General features: G+C 51.8%; 1 protein-coding gene across 4 annotated transcripts in view; it reads left to right on the top strand.

Moving 5' to 3' along the window:
* The window catches only part of golgb1 (golgin B1), a 39,551-nt gene that overhangs the window by 8,121 nt on the left and 10,999 nt on the right, over positions 1–20,431 (top strand). For 2 of the 4 annotated variants that reach the window (XM_041254057.1, XM_041254058.1), the window contains exons 5-15: positions 1,626–1,811; positions 3,103–3,219; positions 3,638–3,751; positions 4,064–4,553; positions 4,753–4,856; positions 7,729–7,834; positions 8,415–8,482; positions 10,529–10,613; positions 12,296–12,372; positions 12,539–17,874; positions 18,144–19,836. In XM_041254057.1, the coding sequence (XP_041109991.1) occupies positions 1,626–1,811; positions 3,103–3,219; positions 3,638–3,751; positions 4,064–4,553; positions 4,753–4,856; positions 7,729–7,834; positions 8,415–8,482; positions 10,529–10,613; positions 12,296–12,372; positions 12,539–17,874; positions 18,144–19,836 (8,376 nt within the window). The remainder of the gene's footprint in view (positions 1–1,625; positions 1,812–3,102; positions 3,220–3,637; positions 3,752–4,063; positions 4,554–4,752; positions 4,857–7,728; positions 7,835–8,414; positions 8,483–10,528; positions 10,614–12,295; positions 12,373–12,538; positions 17,875–18,143; positions 19,837–20,431) is intronic. The other 2 variants (XM_041254059.1, XM_041254061.1) reach the window with 2 other exon arrangements.

The raw sequence follows: 20,431 nt of genomic DNA on the forward strand, positions 1-20,431 counted from the left end.
TTGAATCCCAGAGCCAGCTGTCCGTGTGCAGCTCCGAGTGTCGGTGCTCTGAATCCCAGAGCCAGCTGTCCGTGTGCAGCTCCGAGTGTCGGTGCTCTGAATCCCAGAGCCAGCTGTCCATGTGCAGCTCTGAGTGTCGGTGCTCTGAATCCCAGAGCCAGCTGTCTGTGTGCAGCTCTGTGTGTCAGTGCTCTGAATCCCAGAGCCAGCTGTCTGTGTGCAGCTCCGAGTGTCAGTGCTCTGAATCCCAGAGCCAGCTGTCTGTGTGCAGCTCCGAATGTCAGTGCTTTGAATCCCAGAGCCAGCTGTCCGTGTGCAGCTCCGAGTGTCGGTGCTCTGAATCCCAGAGCCAGCTGTCCGTGTGCAGCTCCGAGTGTCAGTGCTCTGAATCCCAGAGCCAGCTGTCTGTGTGCAGCTCCGAGTGTCAGTGCTCTGAATCCCAGAGCCAGCTGTCTGTGTGCAGCTCCGAGTGTCAGTGCTCTGAATCCCAGAGCCAGCTGTCTGTGTGCAGCTCCGAGTGTCAGTGCTTTGAATCCCAGAGCCAGCTGTCCGTGTGCAGCTCCGAGTGTCAGTGCTTTGAATCCCAGAGCCAGCTGTCTGTGTGCAGCTCCGAGTGTCAGTGCTCTGAATCCCAGAGCCAGCTGTCTGTGTGCAGCTCCGAGTGTCAGTGCTCTGAATCCCAGAGCCAGCTGTCCGTGTGCAGCTCTGTGTGTAAGTGCTCTGAATCCCAGAGCCAGCTGTCTGTGTGCAGCTCCGAGTGTCAGTGCTCTGAATCCCAGAGCCAGCTGTCCGTGTGCAGCTCCGAATGTCAGTGCTTTGAATCCCAGAGCCAGCTGTCCGTGTGCACCTCTGTGTGTCAGTTCTCTAAATCCCAGAGCCAGCTGTCCGTGTGCAGCTCCGAGTGTCAGTGCTCTGAATCCCAGAGCCAGCTGTCTGTGTGCAGCTCCGAGTGTCAGTGCTTTGAATCCCAGAGCCAGCTGTCTGTGTGCAGCTCCGAGTGTCAGTGCTCTGAATCCCAGAGCCAGCTGTCTGTGTGCTATTCCGAGTGTCAGTGCTCTGAATCCCAGAGCCAGCTGTCTGTGTGCAGCTCCGAGTGTCAGTGCTATGCGAGCTGATGATTCCAGACTGAGCCCTCCTCAGGTGAGGGGCGTCCATGTTGTCTGAAACAGTGAAGTGAAACAAATGAAGAAACAGCTGCTTGTTTTTTGTGTGGATCGCTGTTCTCCACAGTGTCTTAAGAAAAGCAGCATTCGTCACAAATCCAAGCAGCTGTTTCTTCACTCGTTTCTCTTTGAATGGTAAATGATCCCAGTCAAAACCAAAACTACCAGGGAGTGAGGGCCTTCTCCCCCAGCCCTGCATTCACTACAGTGGCAGGACAAAAAAAACCATACTCTTTATAATTCGCTTGAAATGTATTAAACAAGTTCCAGTGCAAATTCTAGCTTTAATTGTAGTTATTATGCAGTGGGCCCTCTCTGTTCCCCTCTTGTCCACTCCCTGTCTCTCTCTGTGTCTTTTTGCTGTGAAATGGTATTATCTCACTCTCTCTCTCTTTCTCTCGCGCTCTCTCTCTTTCTCTCTCTCTCTCTCACCCTGTCTAACTCCCCGTTTTCTCCCGACAGGCAAGTCCCAATGTGAGCCTCACTGTGGACCGGGGCCTGGAGGAGGAAGTGGAACAGCTGAGGCTTCGCCTCCAGGAGGAAGCGACAGGTGCGAGGACCTTGCAGGAGACCGTGCAGCGCCTGCAGGAGGAGCTGCAGGTGTCCGAGGAGTGCCTGCGTGAAAGCGAGGCACGGCACAGCGAGCAGGTACAGGCAGGGCAGGGAACATGTTTCAAACCACACGGACAGTAAAACACAATACAATAATACACACACATGATGTGATGCTGTGCAGTGGTGAACTCCCTCCTAATTCCAGTAGGGGGCAGGGAGCAGAGGGCAGGGTGGCATCACAAATTACACAGTGCTTCAGCCAAACCATACAGCTGTTTTAATGCACTAAATGACTAAATACACTGTCTTCTGTAAATATATTGTAGAACCTTCTGGAAAACCTTTTTTTTTTAATGTAAGTTGACAGTTTTGTGTCCATCCCTTGTTTGCAGGATTATTTCTAAAGGATTAATCTCAGGTTTCTTCAGTGTCTGTTGTTAAGCTGCTGCTCTGACTGCCCTTCATGCTGATCCCTGCCTGAGAGGCTGTTGCTGTGGGTTGAGAGCCTGGCATTGAGGAGTGAGGATTGCCGCTTGCCCTGTACAGGGCAGGGCAGGGCAGGGCAGGGCAGGGCAGCACGGGGGAGCTTCTGTTCTATTAAGGACATGCTGCTAGAATTAAGCCACTCCATATCAACCAATAGGCATAGTAATCTAAAGATTATGTAGAGCAATAACCATCATTTTATTGCAAGAAAAACTCTTTAACTGCTAGAGAACTAGCCAGGCTGAGCCACACCTCTCACAGTGTTAGTGCAGGGAATGAGAAAGCCCTGCCTTTTGAAAATATTAAGAAAACAAATAAAAAGACATGAAATAATGGCATTATTGTGTCCTTACAAAGTGTAGATGAAAGATTGCAGCCAGGCTGAGGTCTGAGTGATTACATTTAAAAAGTCCTTAATTCCCCAGGAGCTATAAATGGTAACAGGAATCCCTTCCAGTAAGAAGCAGTATGTAAGTGGATGAGTCCTGAATGTACAGAGCGCATTGAGCAGTGATAAGCTGGGATCCCGACCGCACATGCCCCTCCAGGTGTCATCATTAACCACCCAGCTGCCCATTTTTTGCAGATTTTTCATTCTTAGCCCTCAGATAAGCAATCTGGACAGTTTTCAAGTGAAGTGTAGGCACAATAAATAAATACATAGGTTGTTTTGACCAGTATCAAACCTGACAAGGCTTCCTTACAACCTGTAGATGCACAGGCATCCATGGTTCTGGTGGGTGTTGGTCTCGAGTGCGCTGTGATTGGTTGTGTTGTGTGTGTGTGTGTGCGTTGAATGGTTCTGACGGGTTCTGCTCTCTGTACCCAGGTGTGCTGTGATTGTGTGTGTGTGTGTGTGTGTGTAGTGGTTCTGACGGGTCCTGCTCTCTGCTCCCAGGTGCGCTCCCTCCAGGAGGTGATCCAGGAGAAGGACATGCGGTTCCAGGAGCAGGTGCAGCACCATGAGGAGGAGCTGGTGAGGGTGGCATCGCAGCCAGAGCCCGAGCAGCAGCAGGTATAGATGGGGAGAGGGGGAGAGGGAGAGGGAGAGGAGGAATGCCCCATCCAAGCAGAAAATACTGGGGAAGGGCAGGGTAGTGGTGGCAGAATCACAGAATACAGGAAGACAAAAATGAATGGAAGGAGGGAGAGAAGGGGAGAAGGAAAGTTCTGTCAGCAGAATACTAAAAGAGCAGGGTGGTATGGGCAGAATACAGGAAGGAGGGAGAGAAGGAAGGCTCTGCCCTCGCAGAAGGTACTGGAAGGGCAGGGTGTTGTGGGCAGCATTATAGAAGAAGGGACGGAAAAAGGGCAGCAGCAGCAAATACAGAGGGAGGGTGCTCAGTCCGCTCTCAGAATCAGTGCTTGGTGGTACTCTGAATGGCCGTGCTGTGCTGAGGCTCAGTGGCTGAGTGTCGCTCTTGCCCCCCTAGCTGCTGAAGTCCCTGCGGAGGAAGGCCGAGGAGATGGAGGAGGCTCTTCACGCCCGCTCCCAGGTGGTGGAGATGCTGCAGCAGGAGCTGAACAGTGCTGACCAGCAGAAGCAGGTGAGGCATGGCTCCGGCTGCACCCACATTACCTGCAGTGAAAATAACCACATGGAAGTACAATCCAGGGGCATCTCGCACACTGAAAAAGAAAAGCTTTATATTGGGGAATTGTAACATAATCTACTCACATTCTGTTTTGTTTTTTCAAACACAAATGGCCAATGGCATGACTTGTGTGCTCTCATTACCGGAAGGATGAACGATACGCACTTCAGATCTGTCTAATGTTTCTTTTAAACCATGGCGATGTTAACAGAAGCAGATAAAGGCGTCTTGTTTGCTGAACTTGCTGCCCTGTTTCCCTCGCAGATCCTCGCGGAGCAGTTTCGTTGGATGGAGGCTGAGCTGGTGGAGTCCCGGAGGCAGATAGAAGAGGAGGGACAGCGCTGGCGGAGCGAGGTTGCGGAGAGAGAGGCAGAGCTCGCAGCACTCAGGGAGGCAGCAGGGAGGCTGGAGCAGGAGAGGCTGGGAGCAGAGCTGAGGGAGGCGGGGGAGAACCAGGCTGAGCAGGAGAAACGTGAGACCGAGGTGCGGGAGAGGCAGGAGGCCAGAGAGGTGCAGAGGCGGCTGGAGGATCTCTCTGGTCTGTGGGGGGCGCTCTGGTCTCTGATGGAGCGTCTTCCGGGCAGAGAGGAGCAGGAGGAGCCCTCCCCTCTGCCCCCGGACCCTGTCAGGACCATCCCTGCGCTGCAGGCAGTGCTGCGGGCTCTGGAGGGGAGGCTGGACCTGCTCAGCACACAGAACCAGGAGAAGGAGGCTCGCTGCACAGAGCTCTCACACAGGCTAGAGCAGCTGCAAGGTGAGTGCTGGACCTGGGTTCAACTGTACTGGAGTTTATTCATTGGTTTAGTCAAACCATTTAGAGAACTAAGTTTGTGATTGTTTCTTTTATTTGCGATTGTTCCATTATTTCTTTATTTGTTATCCTCACGTTTCCGTGATTGTGGTCCCCCTGCACAAGGATTGAAAGCCAGTCATTGTGACACTGTGTGTTTCAGGGGAGCTGCAGAGCAGAGCTGTGGTGGGGGAGCCGCAGAGACTGAGGGAGGAGGAGTCCTCCGCACAGATCAGGGAGCTGGAGCTGCAACTCCACACACTGCAGGTGAGGAGTGGGAGCGGCAGAGGGTTGAAACTTGGGTACCTGAAGCCAGGTCCACACCTGATGCTTGGTTGTATACAGCTGAATCGCTTATATGTGCATGTTTCTGCAAGCAGTGGTGCAACAGGTTGCATACAGACCAGCGGTACTTTCAAGTGATCCACTGAGCGATTGTGCTACTGTTTTTGTCACGTGCACGGTTGTGTAATATGATTGGTTTACAGTCTCCTGACTCTACTTTCCTGTGGTAAAGAGGCGTGAATTTAAAAAGAGGTCAGCTGTGTGCCCCGTGTTTCTGACGACGCCTCAGCCAAGGTCTTGTCCAGCATTTACGTGGCTTTCGCTTCTGCTTTTAATATCAAAACAACTACAGAGGAGACGACTGTAACCAAGGCTGGAATTAAGTCACAGGTGTGACGGATTCTGTGATTTTTGTTGATGACCGTAATTTTATAGAGAACATTGAACTTTCCCAACACTACTTGAAATTTAAAAAAAAAATAATAATATATGTGTGTGTGTGCGTGTGTGTGTTTTCACGGTTGCACTAATGATGTTGATCTAGCTGGGTTGTGTTAATGATGTTGTAGCTGGGTTGTGTTAATGATGTTGTAGCTGGGTTGTGTTAATGGTGTTGATCTAGCTGGGTTGTGTTAATGATGTTGAACTAGCTGGGTTGTGTTAATGATGTTGAACTAGCTGGGTTGTGTTAATGATGTTGTAGCTGGGTTGTGTTAATTGTGTTGATCTAGCTGGGTTGTGTTAATGATGTTGTAGCTGGGTTGTGTTAATGGTGTTGATCTAGCTGGGTTGTGTTAATGATGTTGTAGCTGGGTTGTGTTAATGATGTTGATCTAGCTGGGTTGTGTTAATGATGTTGATCTAGCTGGGTTGTGTTAATGATGTTGTAGCTGGGTTGTGTTAATGGTGTTGATCTAGCTGGGTTGTGTTAATGATGTTGTAGCTGGGTTGTGTTAATGATGTTGATGTAGCTGGGGTTGTGTTAATGGTGTTGATCTAGCTGGGTTGTGTTAATGATGTTGTAGCTGGGTTGTGTTAATGGTGTTGATCTAGCTGGGTTGTGTTAATGATGTTGATCTAGCTGGGTTGTGTAAACATACATGCAGTGCAGCTCTACTGCCCGCTCTTGTCACCCTGCAGCTGCGTTTTCAATGCCTGTCGGGTCTTTGACCCAAATCGGGACAGGTTTCTGTTTGAGAGAACGGTGCTGATTTGGGACAGATTTCTGTTTGAGAGAATGGTGCTGATTCGGGACAGGTTTCTGTTTGAGAGAACAGTGCTGATTTGGGACAGGTTTCTGTTTGAGAGAACGGTGCTGATTTGGGACAGGTTTCTGTTTGAGAGAACTGTGCTGATTCGGGACCGGTTTCTGTTTGAGAGAACGGTGCTGATTCGGGACAGGTTTCTGTTTGAGAGAACGGTGCTGATTTGGGACAGGTTTCTGTTTGAGAGAACGGTGCTGATTTGGGACAGGTTTCTGTTTGAGAGAACGGTGCTGATTTGGGACAGGTTTCTGTTTGGACAGGTTTCTGTTTGAGAGAAAGGTGCTGATTCGGGATAGGTTTCTGTTTGAGAGAACGGTGCTGATTCGGGACAGGTTTCTGTTTGAGAGAACGGTGCTGATTTGGGACAGGTTTCTGTTTGAGAGAACGGGGCTGATTTGGGACAGGTTTCTGTTTGAGAGAACGGTGCTGATTCGGGACAGGTTTCTGTTTGGACAGTTCTGTTTGAGAGAACGGTGCTGATTTGGGACAGGTTTCTGTTTGAGAGAACGGTGCTGATTTGGGACAGGTTTCTGTTTGAGAGAACGGTGCTGATTTGGGACAGGTTTCTGTTTGGACAGGTTTCTGTTTGAGAGAACGGTGCTGATTTGGGACAGGTTTCTGTTTGAGAGAATGGTGCTGATTAATTGGGCCCTTCCAGGAAAGTAATAATAATGCTACCCATCTGGGCTGTCGTTGGCTCTGTTATGTATATCTGTGTAATCTACGAAACATACTCAAGGAGTGGCCCGGTGAAGTTCTGATGAACTGGTTAGAGTGGAGAGGACTCCTCTGAGTCTCTGCTGTGCCTGGCCGGGGGTCAGTGCAGGGGAGTGGTTAGAGTGGAGAGGACTCCTCCGAGTCTCTGCTGTGCCTGGCCGGGGGTCGGTGCAGGGGAGTGGTTAGAGTGGAGAGGACTCCTCCGAGTCTCTGCTGTGCCTGGCCGGGGGTCGGTGCAGGGGAGTGGTTAGAGTGGAGAGGACTCCTCCGAGTCTCTGCTGTGCCTGGCGGGGGTCGGTGCAGGGGAGTGGTTAGAGTGGCCGAGTCTCTGCTGTGCCTGGCCGGGGGTCGGTGCAGGGGAGTGGTTAGAGTGGAGAGGACTCCTCCGAGTCTCTGCTGTGCCTGGCCGGGGGTCGGTGCAGGGGAGTGGTTAGAGTGGAGAGGACTCCTCCGAGTCTCTGCTGTGCCTGGCCGGGGGTCGGTGCAGGGGAGTGGTTAGAGTGGAGAGGACTCCTCCGAGTCTCTGTTGTGCCTGGGGGTCGGTGCAGGGGAGTGGTTAGAGTGGAGAGGACTCCTCGAGTCTCTGCTGTGCCTGGCCGGGGGTCGGTGCAGGGGAGTGGTTAGAGTGGAGAGGACTCCTCCGAGTCTCTGCTGTGCCTGGCCGGGGGTCGGTGCAGGGGAGTGGTTAGAGTGGAGAGGACTCCTCCGAGTCTCTGCTGTGCCTGGCCGGGGGTCGGTGCAGGGGAGTGGTTAGAGTGGAGAGGACTCCTCTGAGTCTCTGCTGTGACTGGCAGGGGGTCGGTGCGGGGGCGTGGTTAGAGTGGAGAGGATGTGATTAAATGTGTTTTGAGTTGTTTGTTCTGTTGGAACAGGAAGTGGAGGTGGTGTCTCTGCGGAACAGACTGGCTGAGCTGGAGGAGGAGAAGGGCTCCCTGCAGCTGCATGTGGTCGACTTCGAGGAGCTGAGAGCCGAGAACGGTGAGTTTACACAGATGCACACAGACTCACACTGACACTCACACTCCCACACATACACACACACACACACACACACACACACACACACACACACACATACATGTTTGCATTCCTATATTTGTGGGGACTTCTCATTGACTCTCACTATATTTTTATTTACTATTTCTAATGCAGCAGACAAAACTAAGCACAGTGTGAAAGTCGACAACAAACTCAATATTTTGGCACTTTTTTTTTTTTTGAAGGCATATTTATTTTTAAAAAGGTGTTTTACAAAGTGGGGATGTCCCCTTGTGTCATTTTTTCAGGAGTTACTATCTTTGTGGGAACATTTTCTCAAATGTTGTCCTCACATTGATAATAATACCTGCCCACACACATGCTCTTACATGCACACACAAATATGCTCATACAAATACACACACACGCATGCATATGCTCATACAAATACATGCACTTACATATGCACACGTGCTCATACACATGTGTGTGTTTAAAAAGTGTCTGGAGTGTGTAAGTCCAGGACAGGGGAGGCTGGATTGTAGGTAAACCCGTCCTGGTGTTTGCTTGTCTGTTTCAGAGTTGCTGCGCTTTGAGCTTGATAGACTGAAGGAAGCTGGCGAGTGTGAGGAGAAGAAGTCATCTCAGGTAAGAATCAGAAAGTAAGAGGATAGGGCAGGACAGGGGATTTCTACTCCCCCTCGTCTCTACAGTGCTGAGTTGGGAGGAACCGGGAATCTCATTTCAGTGCTGTGCAAGTCTGAGGATTAGGAGATCCGAGTGCTAGGAGGGGAGACGCTTACACAGCTGTCCGGTTAACTACGATGACCTTGTTTATTTACTTCATTGCTGCTTGAAAATATGAATAAACTGCTCACTCAGGGATGGAGGTAAGACTCCTGTTGTGTAGCAGTTTCACCCATTCCAGGTTTTACTGCAGGCTTGAGTAGCCCTAGAGAAAACAGGAAAGGATCATTTTTCTACCATCCTGACAACTTATTACACTTCTAACTTTAAATCCTGTGTCAAAGCTCTTTTCAGAATGGCTGCTCTAGTGCCCCGGGGTTTGAGATCTGTCCTTTAAATCAGGGTTTTTCAGTCCTGGTCCTGGAGACCCCCTGTGTCTGCTGGCTTCATTCCAACTGAGTTAACGAGGTTAAACCCTTAATTGAACTGATCATTTGCTTAATTATACCTTTTTGCTTGTTTTCAGATCTTAAACAGTTGCAGATTACAAGTCAGCTATAACATTATTTAATTAACTTGAACTCTGCAACTGTTTTAAAGATCTTAAAACAATTAAAAAGGTCTAATTTAGCAAATGATCAGTCCAATGAAGGGTCTGGTTAAGTAACTGAGAGCTCGGCTGGAATGAAAACCGGCAGCCGCAGGGGGTCCCCGGGACCAGGACTGGGAAACCCTGCTCTAACTCACTGCAGTGTTCCATGGCATGTCATGCATCGTTATTGCTGTGTTACCAGTGTGACAATGTGGGCAGTAATGCTTACACTATCAGTGCACTAGAGCAGACATTTTGAAAAGAGCTTTCAACAAATTGTTCAACAACAATGAAAAGAAAAATGACAGATGTGTTATTTAAACAGTTATAGCAGCTCGTGGGGATGGGTAACGCTGTGTTTGAAAATGACAGATGTGTTATTTAAACAGTTATAGCAGCACGTGGGGATGGGTAACGCTGTGTTTGAAAATGACAGGTGTGTTATTTAAACAGTTATAGCAGCACGTGGGGATGGGTAACGCTGTGTTTGAAAATGACAGGTGTGTTATTTAAACAGTTATAGCAGCGCGTGGGGATGGGTAACGCTGTGTTTGAAAATGACAGGTGTGTTATTTAAACAGTTATAGCAGCACGTGGGGATGGGTAACGCTGTGTTTTAAAATGACAGGTGTGTTATTTAAACAGTTATAGCAGCGCGTGGGGATGGGTAACGCTGTGTTTGAAAATGACAGGTGTGTTATTTAAACAGTTATAGCAGCACGTGGGGATGGGTAACGCTGTGTTTTAAAATGACAGGTGTGTTATTTAAACAGTTATAGCAGCACGTGGGGATGGGTAACGCTGTGTTTTAAAATGACAGGTGTGTTATTTAAACAGTTATAGCAGCGCGTGGGGATGGGTAACGCTGTATTTTAAAATGACAGGTGTGTTATTTAAACAGTTATAGCAGCGCGTGGGGATGGGTAACGCTGTGTTTTAAAATGACAGGTGTGTTATTTAAACAGTTATAGCAGCGCGTGGTGTGTTTAAACAGTTGTAGCAGCGGTGGGGATGGGTACGCTGTGTTTGAAAATGACAGGTGTGTTATTTAAACAGTTATAGCAGCGCGTGGGGATGGGTAACGCTGTGTTTCTGAACCCCGCTGTTTACTCTTTAAGCTTCGGTCTCATTTCCAGAGGTGACCCAGAGGATACAGACAGGGTCAGTTAAACACATCGTGTAAGAATTGTGTAAATCATCACAAGATAGACACTTTATTTTAGGCAATTTGTCATACAACAGATCTAATTAAATTAGGTCACACAAAATTGAACACATCCTAGTTTTCTTTAGATTTAGATTCTTAAGATTAGAAACACTTGCTATTTATGTATTCATTTAGCAATGTGTGGGTTTTTAAGTAGATTCTCTGTATTCAGTGCCTCATCCAATCAGCATCGCTTTTTCTCCCTCAGGAGCTGTTGCCGGGAGATGAGGGGGCGGACCCCACCACTCATGCCCCAGCTCCGCCCCCTGCAGCCCAAGCTGCTGAAGATGGAGGTGAGGAGGCCAGTCCAGGGATATTGACTGTGGCAAAAGCCACTTATTATAAAGTATCTAACAGTGTGCTGGAAATAATTAACCAATGCTGTGAGTGACCCTCCTGCTTGCTGTGGATGCATAGGGGCTAACCCAGGAGGTAATGTTCCAAAAAGACAAACCTACCAAAGGGTTTGGAGTGAAACCCCTAACCCCGGTTGGTCAGCTGCTTTTCTGTCTTATTGCTGTGCCCTGGCAGTCTGTGGGTTTGAGTGCAGTCAATGCTGTGCCCTGGCAGTCTGTGGGTTTGAGGGCAGTTATTGCTGTGCCCGGGCAGTCTGTGGGTTTGAGTGCAGTCAATGCTGTGTGGCAGTCTGTGGGTTTGAGTGCAGTTATTGCTGTGCCCGGGCAGTCTGTGGGTTTGAGTGCAGTCAATGCTGTGCCCTGGCAGTCTGTGGGTTTGAGTGCAGTCATTGCTGTGCCCGGGCAGTCTGCGGGTTTGAGTGCAGTCATTGCTGTGCCCGGGCAGTCTGCGGGTTTGAGTGCAGTTATTGCTGTGCCCGGGCAGTCTGTGGGTTTGAGTGCAGTCATTGCTGTGCCCGGGCAGTCTGCGGGTTTGAGGGCAGTCATTGCTGTGCCCGGGCAGTCTGCGGGTTTGAGTGCAGTCATTGCTGTGCCCGGGCAGTCTGCGGGTTTGAGTGCAGTTATTGCTGTGCCCGGGCAGTCTGTGGGTTTGAGTGCAGTCATTGCTGTGCCCGGGCAGTCTGTGGATTTGAGTGCAGTTATTGCTGTGCCCGGGCAGTCTGCGGGTTTGAGTGCAGTTATTGCTGTGCCCGGGCAGTCTGTGGGTTTGAGTGCAGTCATTGCTGTGCCCGGGCAGTCTGCGGGTTTGAGTGCAGTTATTGCTGTGCCCGGGCAGTCTGCGGGTTTGAGTGCAGTTATTGCTGTGCCCGGGCAGTCTGCGGGTTTGAGTGCAGTTATTGCTGTGCCCGGGCAGTCTGTGGGTTTGAGGGCAGTTATTGCTGTGCCCGGGCAGTCTGTGGGTTTGAGTGCAGTTTTTTTTTTCATGCACAGCGTCCTCAAATGTGGAGGATAAAAAGACTCTCTTGTGGTCTTTACTATGGGGATGTATGGAAGACACAAATGCAGGATGACCTCCTATGAGGATGCTGTTTTTCCCATATAAAGAAATGGAATAAGAAGTTATGCATGACAGGGTTAAAGCATTCATGTAAATGCTGAATGCTTTGAGATTAAAAAAAGAGACAGAAGTAAAGATTTCCACCTAGTGGCAATTTAGTAAGCTAGTAGTTAGGTGAGTTATAAAAAAAACTGCAGCATGGAGGAAATGGGTGCAGATTTGAAGGAGCAATGATATTACTGCTCCACTAAGCATAGTTCTCAGTGCCCTCTCTCTCTCCCAATCACAGGACTGACTGGCATTATTAAAACATGACACGTGGATGCAGCAGTACTGTGTGTGCAGTAGTATTGAACAATAGGGTGTACAGCAGCTTGGGTTCAGATCTAACACCTGTCAATCGCTGGTTAAATGAAAGCTCTCCAGTGTCTGATCATTTCTAGAATTCTTCATGTACATTTTATATCAAAGATCAAGTTATGAAGAGGAAAGTGCAAAGCAGTTTGTCTTGAATGTGGATTCAGTACAATCTCAACTTGGCTGTATTTTCTGTCTTCCCTAGAAGGAGAGAGCATTCCAAAGAGCGAAGAGGGAACAGATTCTTCACCGGAGACAATGACTGCGTCCGACACAGACAAGGTAAAGGACTGTATTGAATATAGACAGGGTTGTATTACTGGTCCTTTGCAATTGTATTGGAATTGCATTGCCCTGGGCGTCACTACTTGTCTTTCCTCTGTATGAACGCCGTTATCGCTCTGCCCTACTTTGAGTAATAAGCCACTTTTTATCTTTTGTCCTCCAGGGCAGTGAAGTTGAATCCAGCCTTAAAGATGTTGAAGACGACACTGTTTCTATCCTGAAACAGGCAATTGGAGACAGAGATGAGCAGCTGTCCTCTCTCTGTGCCAAGCTGTCCGCAGCGGAGGCGAGAACGAAGCAGCTGGAGAAACTGCTGGAGCAGACGGGAGCCCCGGGGGCATCGGAGAGCCATGAAGACCAGGAGACAGAGAACAGAGCCCAATCCCTCATGGAGCTACCACAAGAGGGCAGCACAGAGCAGCAGAGGGCCTCTGCAATGATACAAAGCAGCAGGCTGCTTGTTGAGGTGGCTGAACAGATGAGCAGCTCCAGAAACCGAGATATTTCTGCACAGGAGGATGGCTCTAAGCAGGGGACTGCTGCAGTGAATGAGAGTAGCTCCGAAACCCTCACTGAGTTATCATCGGAGGCAAGCTCAGAGCAGAGGACGTCTGCAGTGCTGCACGTGGAAGAGACCTCTAGCTCTGTGGTGCACACAAGTACTTCCATTGTCACTGTAGAACGGGCCGTGCGTCACACCGACCAACAGGAATTAACGCTGGAGATCATGGAGGACGGATCAAGCCTCCAGGACAGCTTGGCCGCTCGTAACCAAGAAATAGAAAAGCTGCAAGCCTACATTCAGGAGCTACAACAGCAGTGCAAAGACGTGGAAACTCTGCTCAAGGGCGAGCTTGAGCAGAAAGATGCTGAGCTCCGCAGCTTGAATGCCGTGGTCTCGGAAAGCCAGAGGGAGATGGAAGAGTCTCAGGAAACAGTCCAAACCTTGGAGGTAGAAAATAAAGAGCTTTGGGTTCGGATCCAAGAGCAAACTGCAGAACTCGCTGAGATCAAGGAAACACTGAAGACCGTGAAGGAAGAGCTGGCTGAGGCAACACACCTGAGGACCACTGAACTGGAGAGCAGGAGCATGGAGAAGGGTGTGCTGCAGGAACAGCTGCGGAGCCTGGAGAATGAGTCCCGATCAAAAGACCAGAAGATCCAGGCACTACAAAACGATATGGACCAAGTCCAGCACTCGCTGTCTGAGCAGGAAATGGTGTCTAGGAGCTTAAAGAGCCAGCTGGAGGAAAAGGAACACGTTACAGCCGATCTGGAGCGAAGGCTGAAGGAAATAGAGACCAGTGCCAAGGAGCTCTCCCAGAAGACTGACTCCAAACAAAAAGAGGTGGCAGAACTGGAGAAAGTCCTGTCTGAGAGGACGGTCGAGATGAGTAACCTCCAGCAGCTTCTTACCGAGAAGGACCAGGAGATGGCTGAGGTGAGCATCAGCATGTCTGCCAAGATGGTCCAAGTCAGCGAAGAGAAGTTTGCACTGAGCAATGAGCTCAAAAAACTAAAAGGACAGCTGGAGGAAATAGAGAAAGCAAAGGAGGGCAAAGGGGAAGGAGGAGGGCAGCAGGTTACTAAGGAGGTTGAAGGCCAATCCTCTGGTGAAGACACCCGTGGGCTGCTGTCGAAGGAAGAGCTGGAGACCTTGCTGAAAGAGAAAGAGGATCTGGTAGGTCAGGTCAATGGGATGAAGAAGGAAAACGAGCATGTGAAGAGGAAGCTCCAGGCAGCCTTGGTCCAAAGAAAAGAGCTCACGAAGAAGATTCAAGACCTGGAGAAGAATACAAAGACACAGGAGTCGGAGAGCACTACAGGGTCAGGAACTGATGTCTCAGTGAAAAATGATGAAGAACTGGAGAGCCAGGAGAACATAAAGGAGCTGCTGTCGGAGATGGAGGCAGAGCTGCAGAACATCACAAAGGAGAAAGAGGACAAGGAGAAGGCAGTAGCTGAGCTGGAGATCCTGATGTCAGATATGAAACAGGCCTTGATAGAAAAGGCTGAGCTTGTAGAGTCGCTAGAAGAGAAAATTACCCATCAAGAAACTGTTCTTGCTGAGATAGTGAAGAAAGAGGAGCAAAACAAGGCAAACCGCAGTGACACTGAAGATCCAGACACCAAGGAACACACTGCCCAGTCAACGGAGGACTTTGGAAAGCAAGAGAAAGCTGTGATGGAGTCTCGGCTCTCCACCATGGAGCAGGAGAGAGAGGCCCTGCAGAGGAAGCTTCAGGAGGCCCTGGCATCCCGCAAAGACACCATTAAAAAAGCTAAGGAGAAGGACAGGCACCACCGTGAGCAGATGAAGCAGCAGAAGGAGGATTTCAATGCCTTAATAGAGCGTCTCAATGAGCAGAGCAAGGAGAAAGAGGACCTGTTACAGAGGCTGGGGAGCCTCCAGGAGCAGACCAGTGCTGGTGGAGGGGCAGGAGATGACAAAGTAATGGACAATAAAGAGAAGGCTCAGCCAGAAAAGGAAGAGGCTGGAGGATGGGGCCATGAATGGATAGACTTTTCCAGTGCAGGGACTGAACACACCGTGGCTTTAGAGCCCCCTCGGGCAAAGGCAGAGGAGGAGATGGCAGCAGTTCTTGAGAGCCTGAGGCAGGAGTACCAGAATGAACAGGCTGCCAGACAGGAGCTGGAGTCCCAGCTCCAACAGTGTGAAGCCTGCCTGGCAGAGAAAGAGGCAGAGCTCTCCAGGCTGCTGGAGGACATACAGAGCCTGCAGGGCAAGGAGAAACAGATTGACACCCTGTCTGCCGAGATGGAAACAGTGAAGACGAAGTGCCAGCAGGCCGAAGTGTACGCAGAGACCCTGAAGGCAGAGATGGAGGCTGCCAGGGCTGAGACATCCATATCGGAGCTTCAGGTGGAGGTAGAGGAGTTCAAGAGGTTCCTGAGCCAGAAGAACAATGAGATCTCAGAGCTCAGCCAGCAGCTGAGTGAGCAGAACAGCATCCTCAAGCTTATGCAGGAAACCGTCTCTGAGAAGGACCAGCTGATCCGCAGCTTGAGGGAACAGCTGGAAAAGGAGGAGGAGCGGAGCAAGAGCCTCCAAGCTGAGTTACCTGTGAAGCAGGAGGAAGACTCTCGGCAGCAGCAGCTCCAGCGCAAGCTTCAGGCAGCTCTCATCTCCAGAAAGGAGGTCCTCAAAGAGAACAAATCGCTGAAGGAAGAGCTGACTGCCGCCAACACAGCCAAGGCTGAGCTGAACCAGAGGATAGCTGTCCTGGAGGAGGGTCTGGCTGAGCTGGCAGACACAAGGACCACAGTGGACAAGCTGAAGGAAGAGAAAAAGAAGCTGATCGAAGAGATGGACTGTGCCCTGCTAGAGAACCAGAGCCTGGGGGCCTCCTGCGAGAGCCTCAAGCTGGCCATGGAGGGTGTCTTGCGGGAGAAGGATGGTGTGGACCGAGAGATGATCTTACTGCGAGCCCAGGCAGAGGAGGAGGCTGCACAATGGAGTGAGAAGGTGAAGGGGCTGCAGGAGGAGTACGAGACCCTGCTCAAGTCCTACGAGAACGTGAGCGACGAGGCTGAGCGCACAAGGCGCGTTCTGGAGGCTGCTCGACAGGAAAGGCAGGAGCTGCTGGGCAAGTTGAGGGTCAAGGAGACAGAGAAGAAAGAGGTGGAAGAGCAGCTGCAGGAGGCCAGGCAGGCAGTGGAAGGGATGAAGGATAAGATGAGGAGGTTCGCCAAATCAAAGCAGCAGAAGATCTTGGAGCTGGAGGAGGAGATCGAAAGGCTACAGTCTGAAATTCATCCAGCAGAAAAGGAGGGAAGAAGGGACAGGCAGCAAGAGCAGGAGGAGCAGGCTGAGCTCCAGAGAGCCAGGGAGGAGTTAGTTAAGCTAAACGCTGAGCTGGAGGCCACCAGGACCCAAAGGGACTTGCTGGAACGAGAAGCTGCAGATTTTAAGCAGCGTCTGGAAGAGAAAGAGAATGCAGAGCAAGCACCTGCGCCTCTTGTAGAGGAGGCTCCTGTAGCTGCAGCTGCCCTCCCAAGTGGGAATTTGTCTTCAGAACCACCTGGGAATGAATCTCATGACAGTCCACAGGAAGCTGACAACGTCCCCACACAACAGGTCCAAACACAAACCCAGGATCTTCAGGAAATCCCTGCAGAAGAAAAGTTGCCCATGGACGAAACTGAGTCCTTAATGCCAAATGACACCATTGCATGTCTGAAACAGGCCATGCAGACCTTGCAGGAGGAGCTGGAGCGAGTGAAGGCTGCCAGAGAAGTTTTGAAGGAGGAGAAAACCTCACTGGAGGAGCATCTGCAGCAAGCCCAGGAGAAAGACGAGCTCCTGCAGCGTTTGCTATGGGAGAGGGAGGCAGAGCTGCAGGAGGCTGAAAGGCGCAGGGACTGTATGGAGGCAGAGAAGGATGACCTGGAGGAGAAGCTGATGAACCAGCTGGCTGAGCTGAACGGCAGCATCGCCAACTACCAGCAGGAGGCGGTAGAGAGCCGAGACAGGATCCGGGCATTGGAAGCCGAGGGCGCAAGGCTGAAGGAGAGGGAGTCCAAACTAGAAAGAGAGAAGGCAGCGGCTGGGGAGAAGTGCCAGGAGGCAGAATCGGTGGCAGAAAGAGAGAGCAGGAGGGCGGCGGAACTGGAGGAAGAGAAGAGACAAGCTCAGAGGGAGAAGGTTGAGTTAGAGGCTGGGAAGAGAAGGGAATTCGAGGAGAGGCTGAAGTCAGCGCAACGAGGCAAAGAAGGCAGCCAGAACTACGCCCGTCAGCTGCAGGAGCTCCTCCGGGAGAAGCAGGCCGAGGTGCGGCAGATGCAGCAGGACTGTATCAGCTACCAGGAGAGCATCAGCAGCCAGGAGAAGGGAGCCAAGGCACTGGAGATCGCGAGGGACGAGACCCGTCGGGACCTGGAGACAGCCAGGGCCGAGCTGGCAAAAGCCGAGGAGGAGAGGCAGAAAGCGGAGGCTGAACTCCTGTCTTGCAAGGTCCGTCTGGATGACGTGCAGAGTGGGGCTGCCAAGGCACTGGCCGAAAAAGAGAAGCTGAGCAGAGAGCTGAGAGCCTGGGAGGAGAGGGTGAAGGAGAAAGAGAGGGAGGCAGAGAGTGAGACGGAGCGCAGGGTGGGGGCTGAGAAGGAGAGGCACAGACAGGAGCTGAGTCAGGCAGAGGAGAAGCTGGAGTCTGTGAGGAGGGAGAAGGAGAGGGAGGAGACAGCAGCCCGGGAAGTGAAGGCTGCCTTGGATGCTCAGGAGGGCCAGGCCAGGCAGCTGCAAGCCCGGCTGGATGAGAGCTTGGCCCGGCTGGCAGCGTTCACGCGCTCCATGTCCTCGTTACAGGACGACCGGGACCGCGTGATGGATGAGGCCCGGCAGTGGGAGAGCCGCTTCCACAGCGCCCTGCAGGGGAAGGAGAAGGAAGTGCAGGACCGGGAGCTGCAGTGCCGCTCACTCACAAAGCAGCTGCAACAGAACTCCAGCCTCCGGGAGGAGCTGCAGGCCAAGCTGGACAGGTGAGAAGGGGAGATAGGGGATTGAAGCTGTGCTGTGGGTCATGTGGATTAGTAGAGCCAGGGTGTTATTCCTGCTGCATTGTTTGAGCAATGTGAAATTGCAGTGGGAAATTTAGACATCTTCCAGAACATTCGGACTGCCCAGAAGTGATCAAATCTTTGTTGGCAACACAAAGACAGCTTGGTTTGTTTGTGTTTTTGGGTTTGTTTTTTCTGTTTCCTCTGTGTGTATATATTTTTACACCTGTCCCCCTCTCGTTTCTTGGCAGGCTGGAGAGCAGCGTGTCGGACTGGGAGTCCCGTTTCGGCGCTGCTGTGGAGAGCCACAGGCAGGCCCAGGACAGCCTGCAGGGGGAGACAGGGCGCCTGCGCACCCTGCTGGAGGACTCAGAGACGGGTCTGGGGGAGGCACAGAGCCAGCTGGCAGCCCTGCGGGAGGAGGAGGCAGCCCTGAGGGAGAGAGTCTCTACGCTGGAGGAGTCTCTCGGGGGGCTAGCGCAGGAGAAGGAGAGCCTGGAGCGAGCTCTCAGAGAGCGAGAGGCAGACCAGCAGCGGCAGCGCTTCACCATCCAGCAGCTGGAGACGGACCTGCGAGCCTCCAAGGAGCTGACCGGTCGGCTGCAGGGAGAGCTAGCAGAGAAAGAGCAGAGGGAGGTGGAGCTCCTCGGGGCCAAAGAGCAGGCGGTGGCCCTTGCCGTGGAGGAGACCCAGGGCCAGCTGGCGGACGAGGTTGAGCAGCTGGAGGGCAAGCTGAGGGCCGTGGAGAGGGAGGCCAGTGAGAGGCGGGGCGAGGTGGAGGAGCTGAGAGAGAGAGCTGCCGGCGCGCTGGAGGAGAGCGGCCGCTGCCGAGCCCAACTGGAGGCCTTCGCTGGGTCCATGATCTCTCTGCAGGACGACCGCGACAGAGTCCTGAACCAGTACAGACAGCTGGAGGAGCGCCACCTGCAGGTCCAGCTGGAGAAGGACGCCCTGATCCAGGAAGCAGCCAGGGAGAACAACAGGCTGAAGGAGGAGCAGAGGGCGCTGCGGAGCAGGGTGGATGACCTCCACTCTGAGAACGCCAAGCTGACTGCGCAGCTGCTGCGCTACCGAGAGGACCTGAACCAGGTGCTCACCATGAAGGACTCCCAGCAGAGGCAGCTCCTGAAGGCACAGCTGGACAGGATCGAGGCCCTGGAGAGAGAGAAGGGAGAGGCAGAGAGGCTGGGGAAGGAAGCCAGAGAGGCAGCCCAGGCGCTAGAGCTGGAGAAGCAGGAACTCAGAGAGAAGATCCACTCGCTGGAAGAAGCAGGACTGTCCCGACTGGAGGCTGAATTGGAGGAGCTGAGGGTGGCCCAGGAGAAGGTGTCTGCTCTGGAGGGAGAGCTGAGGGGCGAGAGGGAGCAGGCCGAGGAGAAGGTGCGGGCCTGTGTGGAGAAGGAGCTGAGGGAGCTGCGGCAGGACACCGGCATCCTGAGGAACGAGGCAGAGACGGCAGGGGAGAGGGTGGCCGAGCTGGCAAGGGACCTGGTGGAGATGGAGCAGAGGCTGCTCGTCGCCGTGGACGAGGGCAAGGAGCTGCGAGCCCAGAACGAGGCCTTCGGGAAAGCCATGGACTCCCTTCAGAGCAGCCGGGATGAGGCACTGAGCCAGCTGGAGAGGGAGCGTGCCGACAAAGTGAGCCTGAGGGCAGAGGTGGAGAAGCTCCGGGACTCCAGACAGCCGGGAGAGCAGCAGGAACAGGAGGAGGAGGTGACCAGGCTGAGATCGGAGCTGGAAAGGGCTCAGGCTCAGCTAGACTCCCTCTCCAAGGCCGTAGCCAGCCTGCAGGTGCAGAGAGACCGTCTGGCGATGGAGCTGACCCAATCTAGTATGGTGCAGGAGAGCAAACAAGGAGCATCAGCGCCCCCTGCTGTCTCCCAAGAGGAGGTGCACAGCCTGAGGAGTGCTCTATCTGCACTGCAGAGCGACAGGGAGAGGCTGGTAAGTGTGACTATATGAATGGATGGGTGGGTGGTGATTTTTTTTTTTTCATATTGATGGCATTATTAAGTAGTGTTCATTTGAGTTGTAAATATCACAGTACAAGGGACAAGTAGAAAATATGAATATGAAACATTTCAAAAAGCGTAATTATAATCGATGCCTGACAGCACAGTGGGGGATCCAGTATTCTCACTCGTTTTCCACATTACCCCTCTGTGCTAGCAGGTAAAGAGGAGATGTAACGGCATTTGAATTGATTTGCCATGTTTCACTTGTATGATGTGGTTCCTGATCTGTTGTCCGTATCGGGTCACTATCACTGTTCTACATCCAGATGTGTAAGACTGACTACCAGCTTCCTCATTGCATTCAGACCATGTGGCAGTCTTTTCACTGTGACGCCCCTCCTTGACAGGGACACGCACACAGGCCTATCCCATGATTGCTTACAAACATCATAAAATAAGTCTTGAAAGGGAAGAGTCAGGGAAACTCCCTGCTCCCGGGTTAAATGACAAACAAAAACAGATCAGATCAGAACTAGTGTTCACACTGGCAATGCTAATCTGACAACTACAGCCACCAGTAAGTA

The sequence above is a fragment of the Polyodon spathula genome, chromosome 7 (genome assembly GCF_017654505.1).
Source record: "Polyodon spathula isolate WHYD16114869_AA chromosome 7, ASM1765450v1, whole genome shotgun sequence".
Classification (NCBI taxonomy): Eukaryota; Metazoa; Chordata; class Actinopteri; order Acipenseriformes; family Polyodontidae; genus Polyodon; species Polyodon spathula.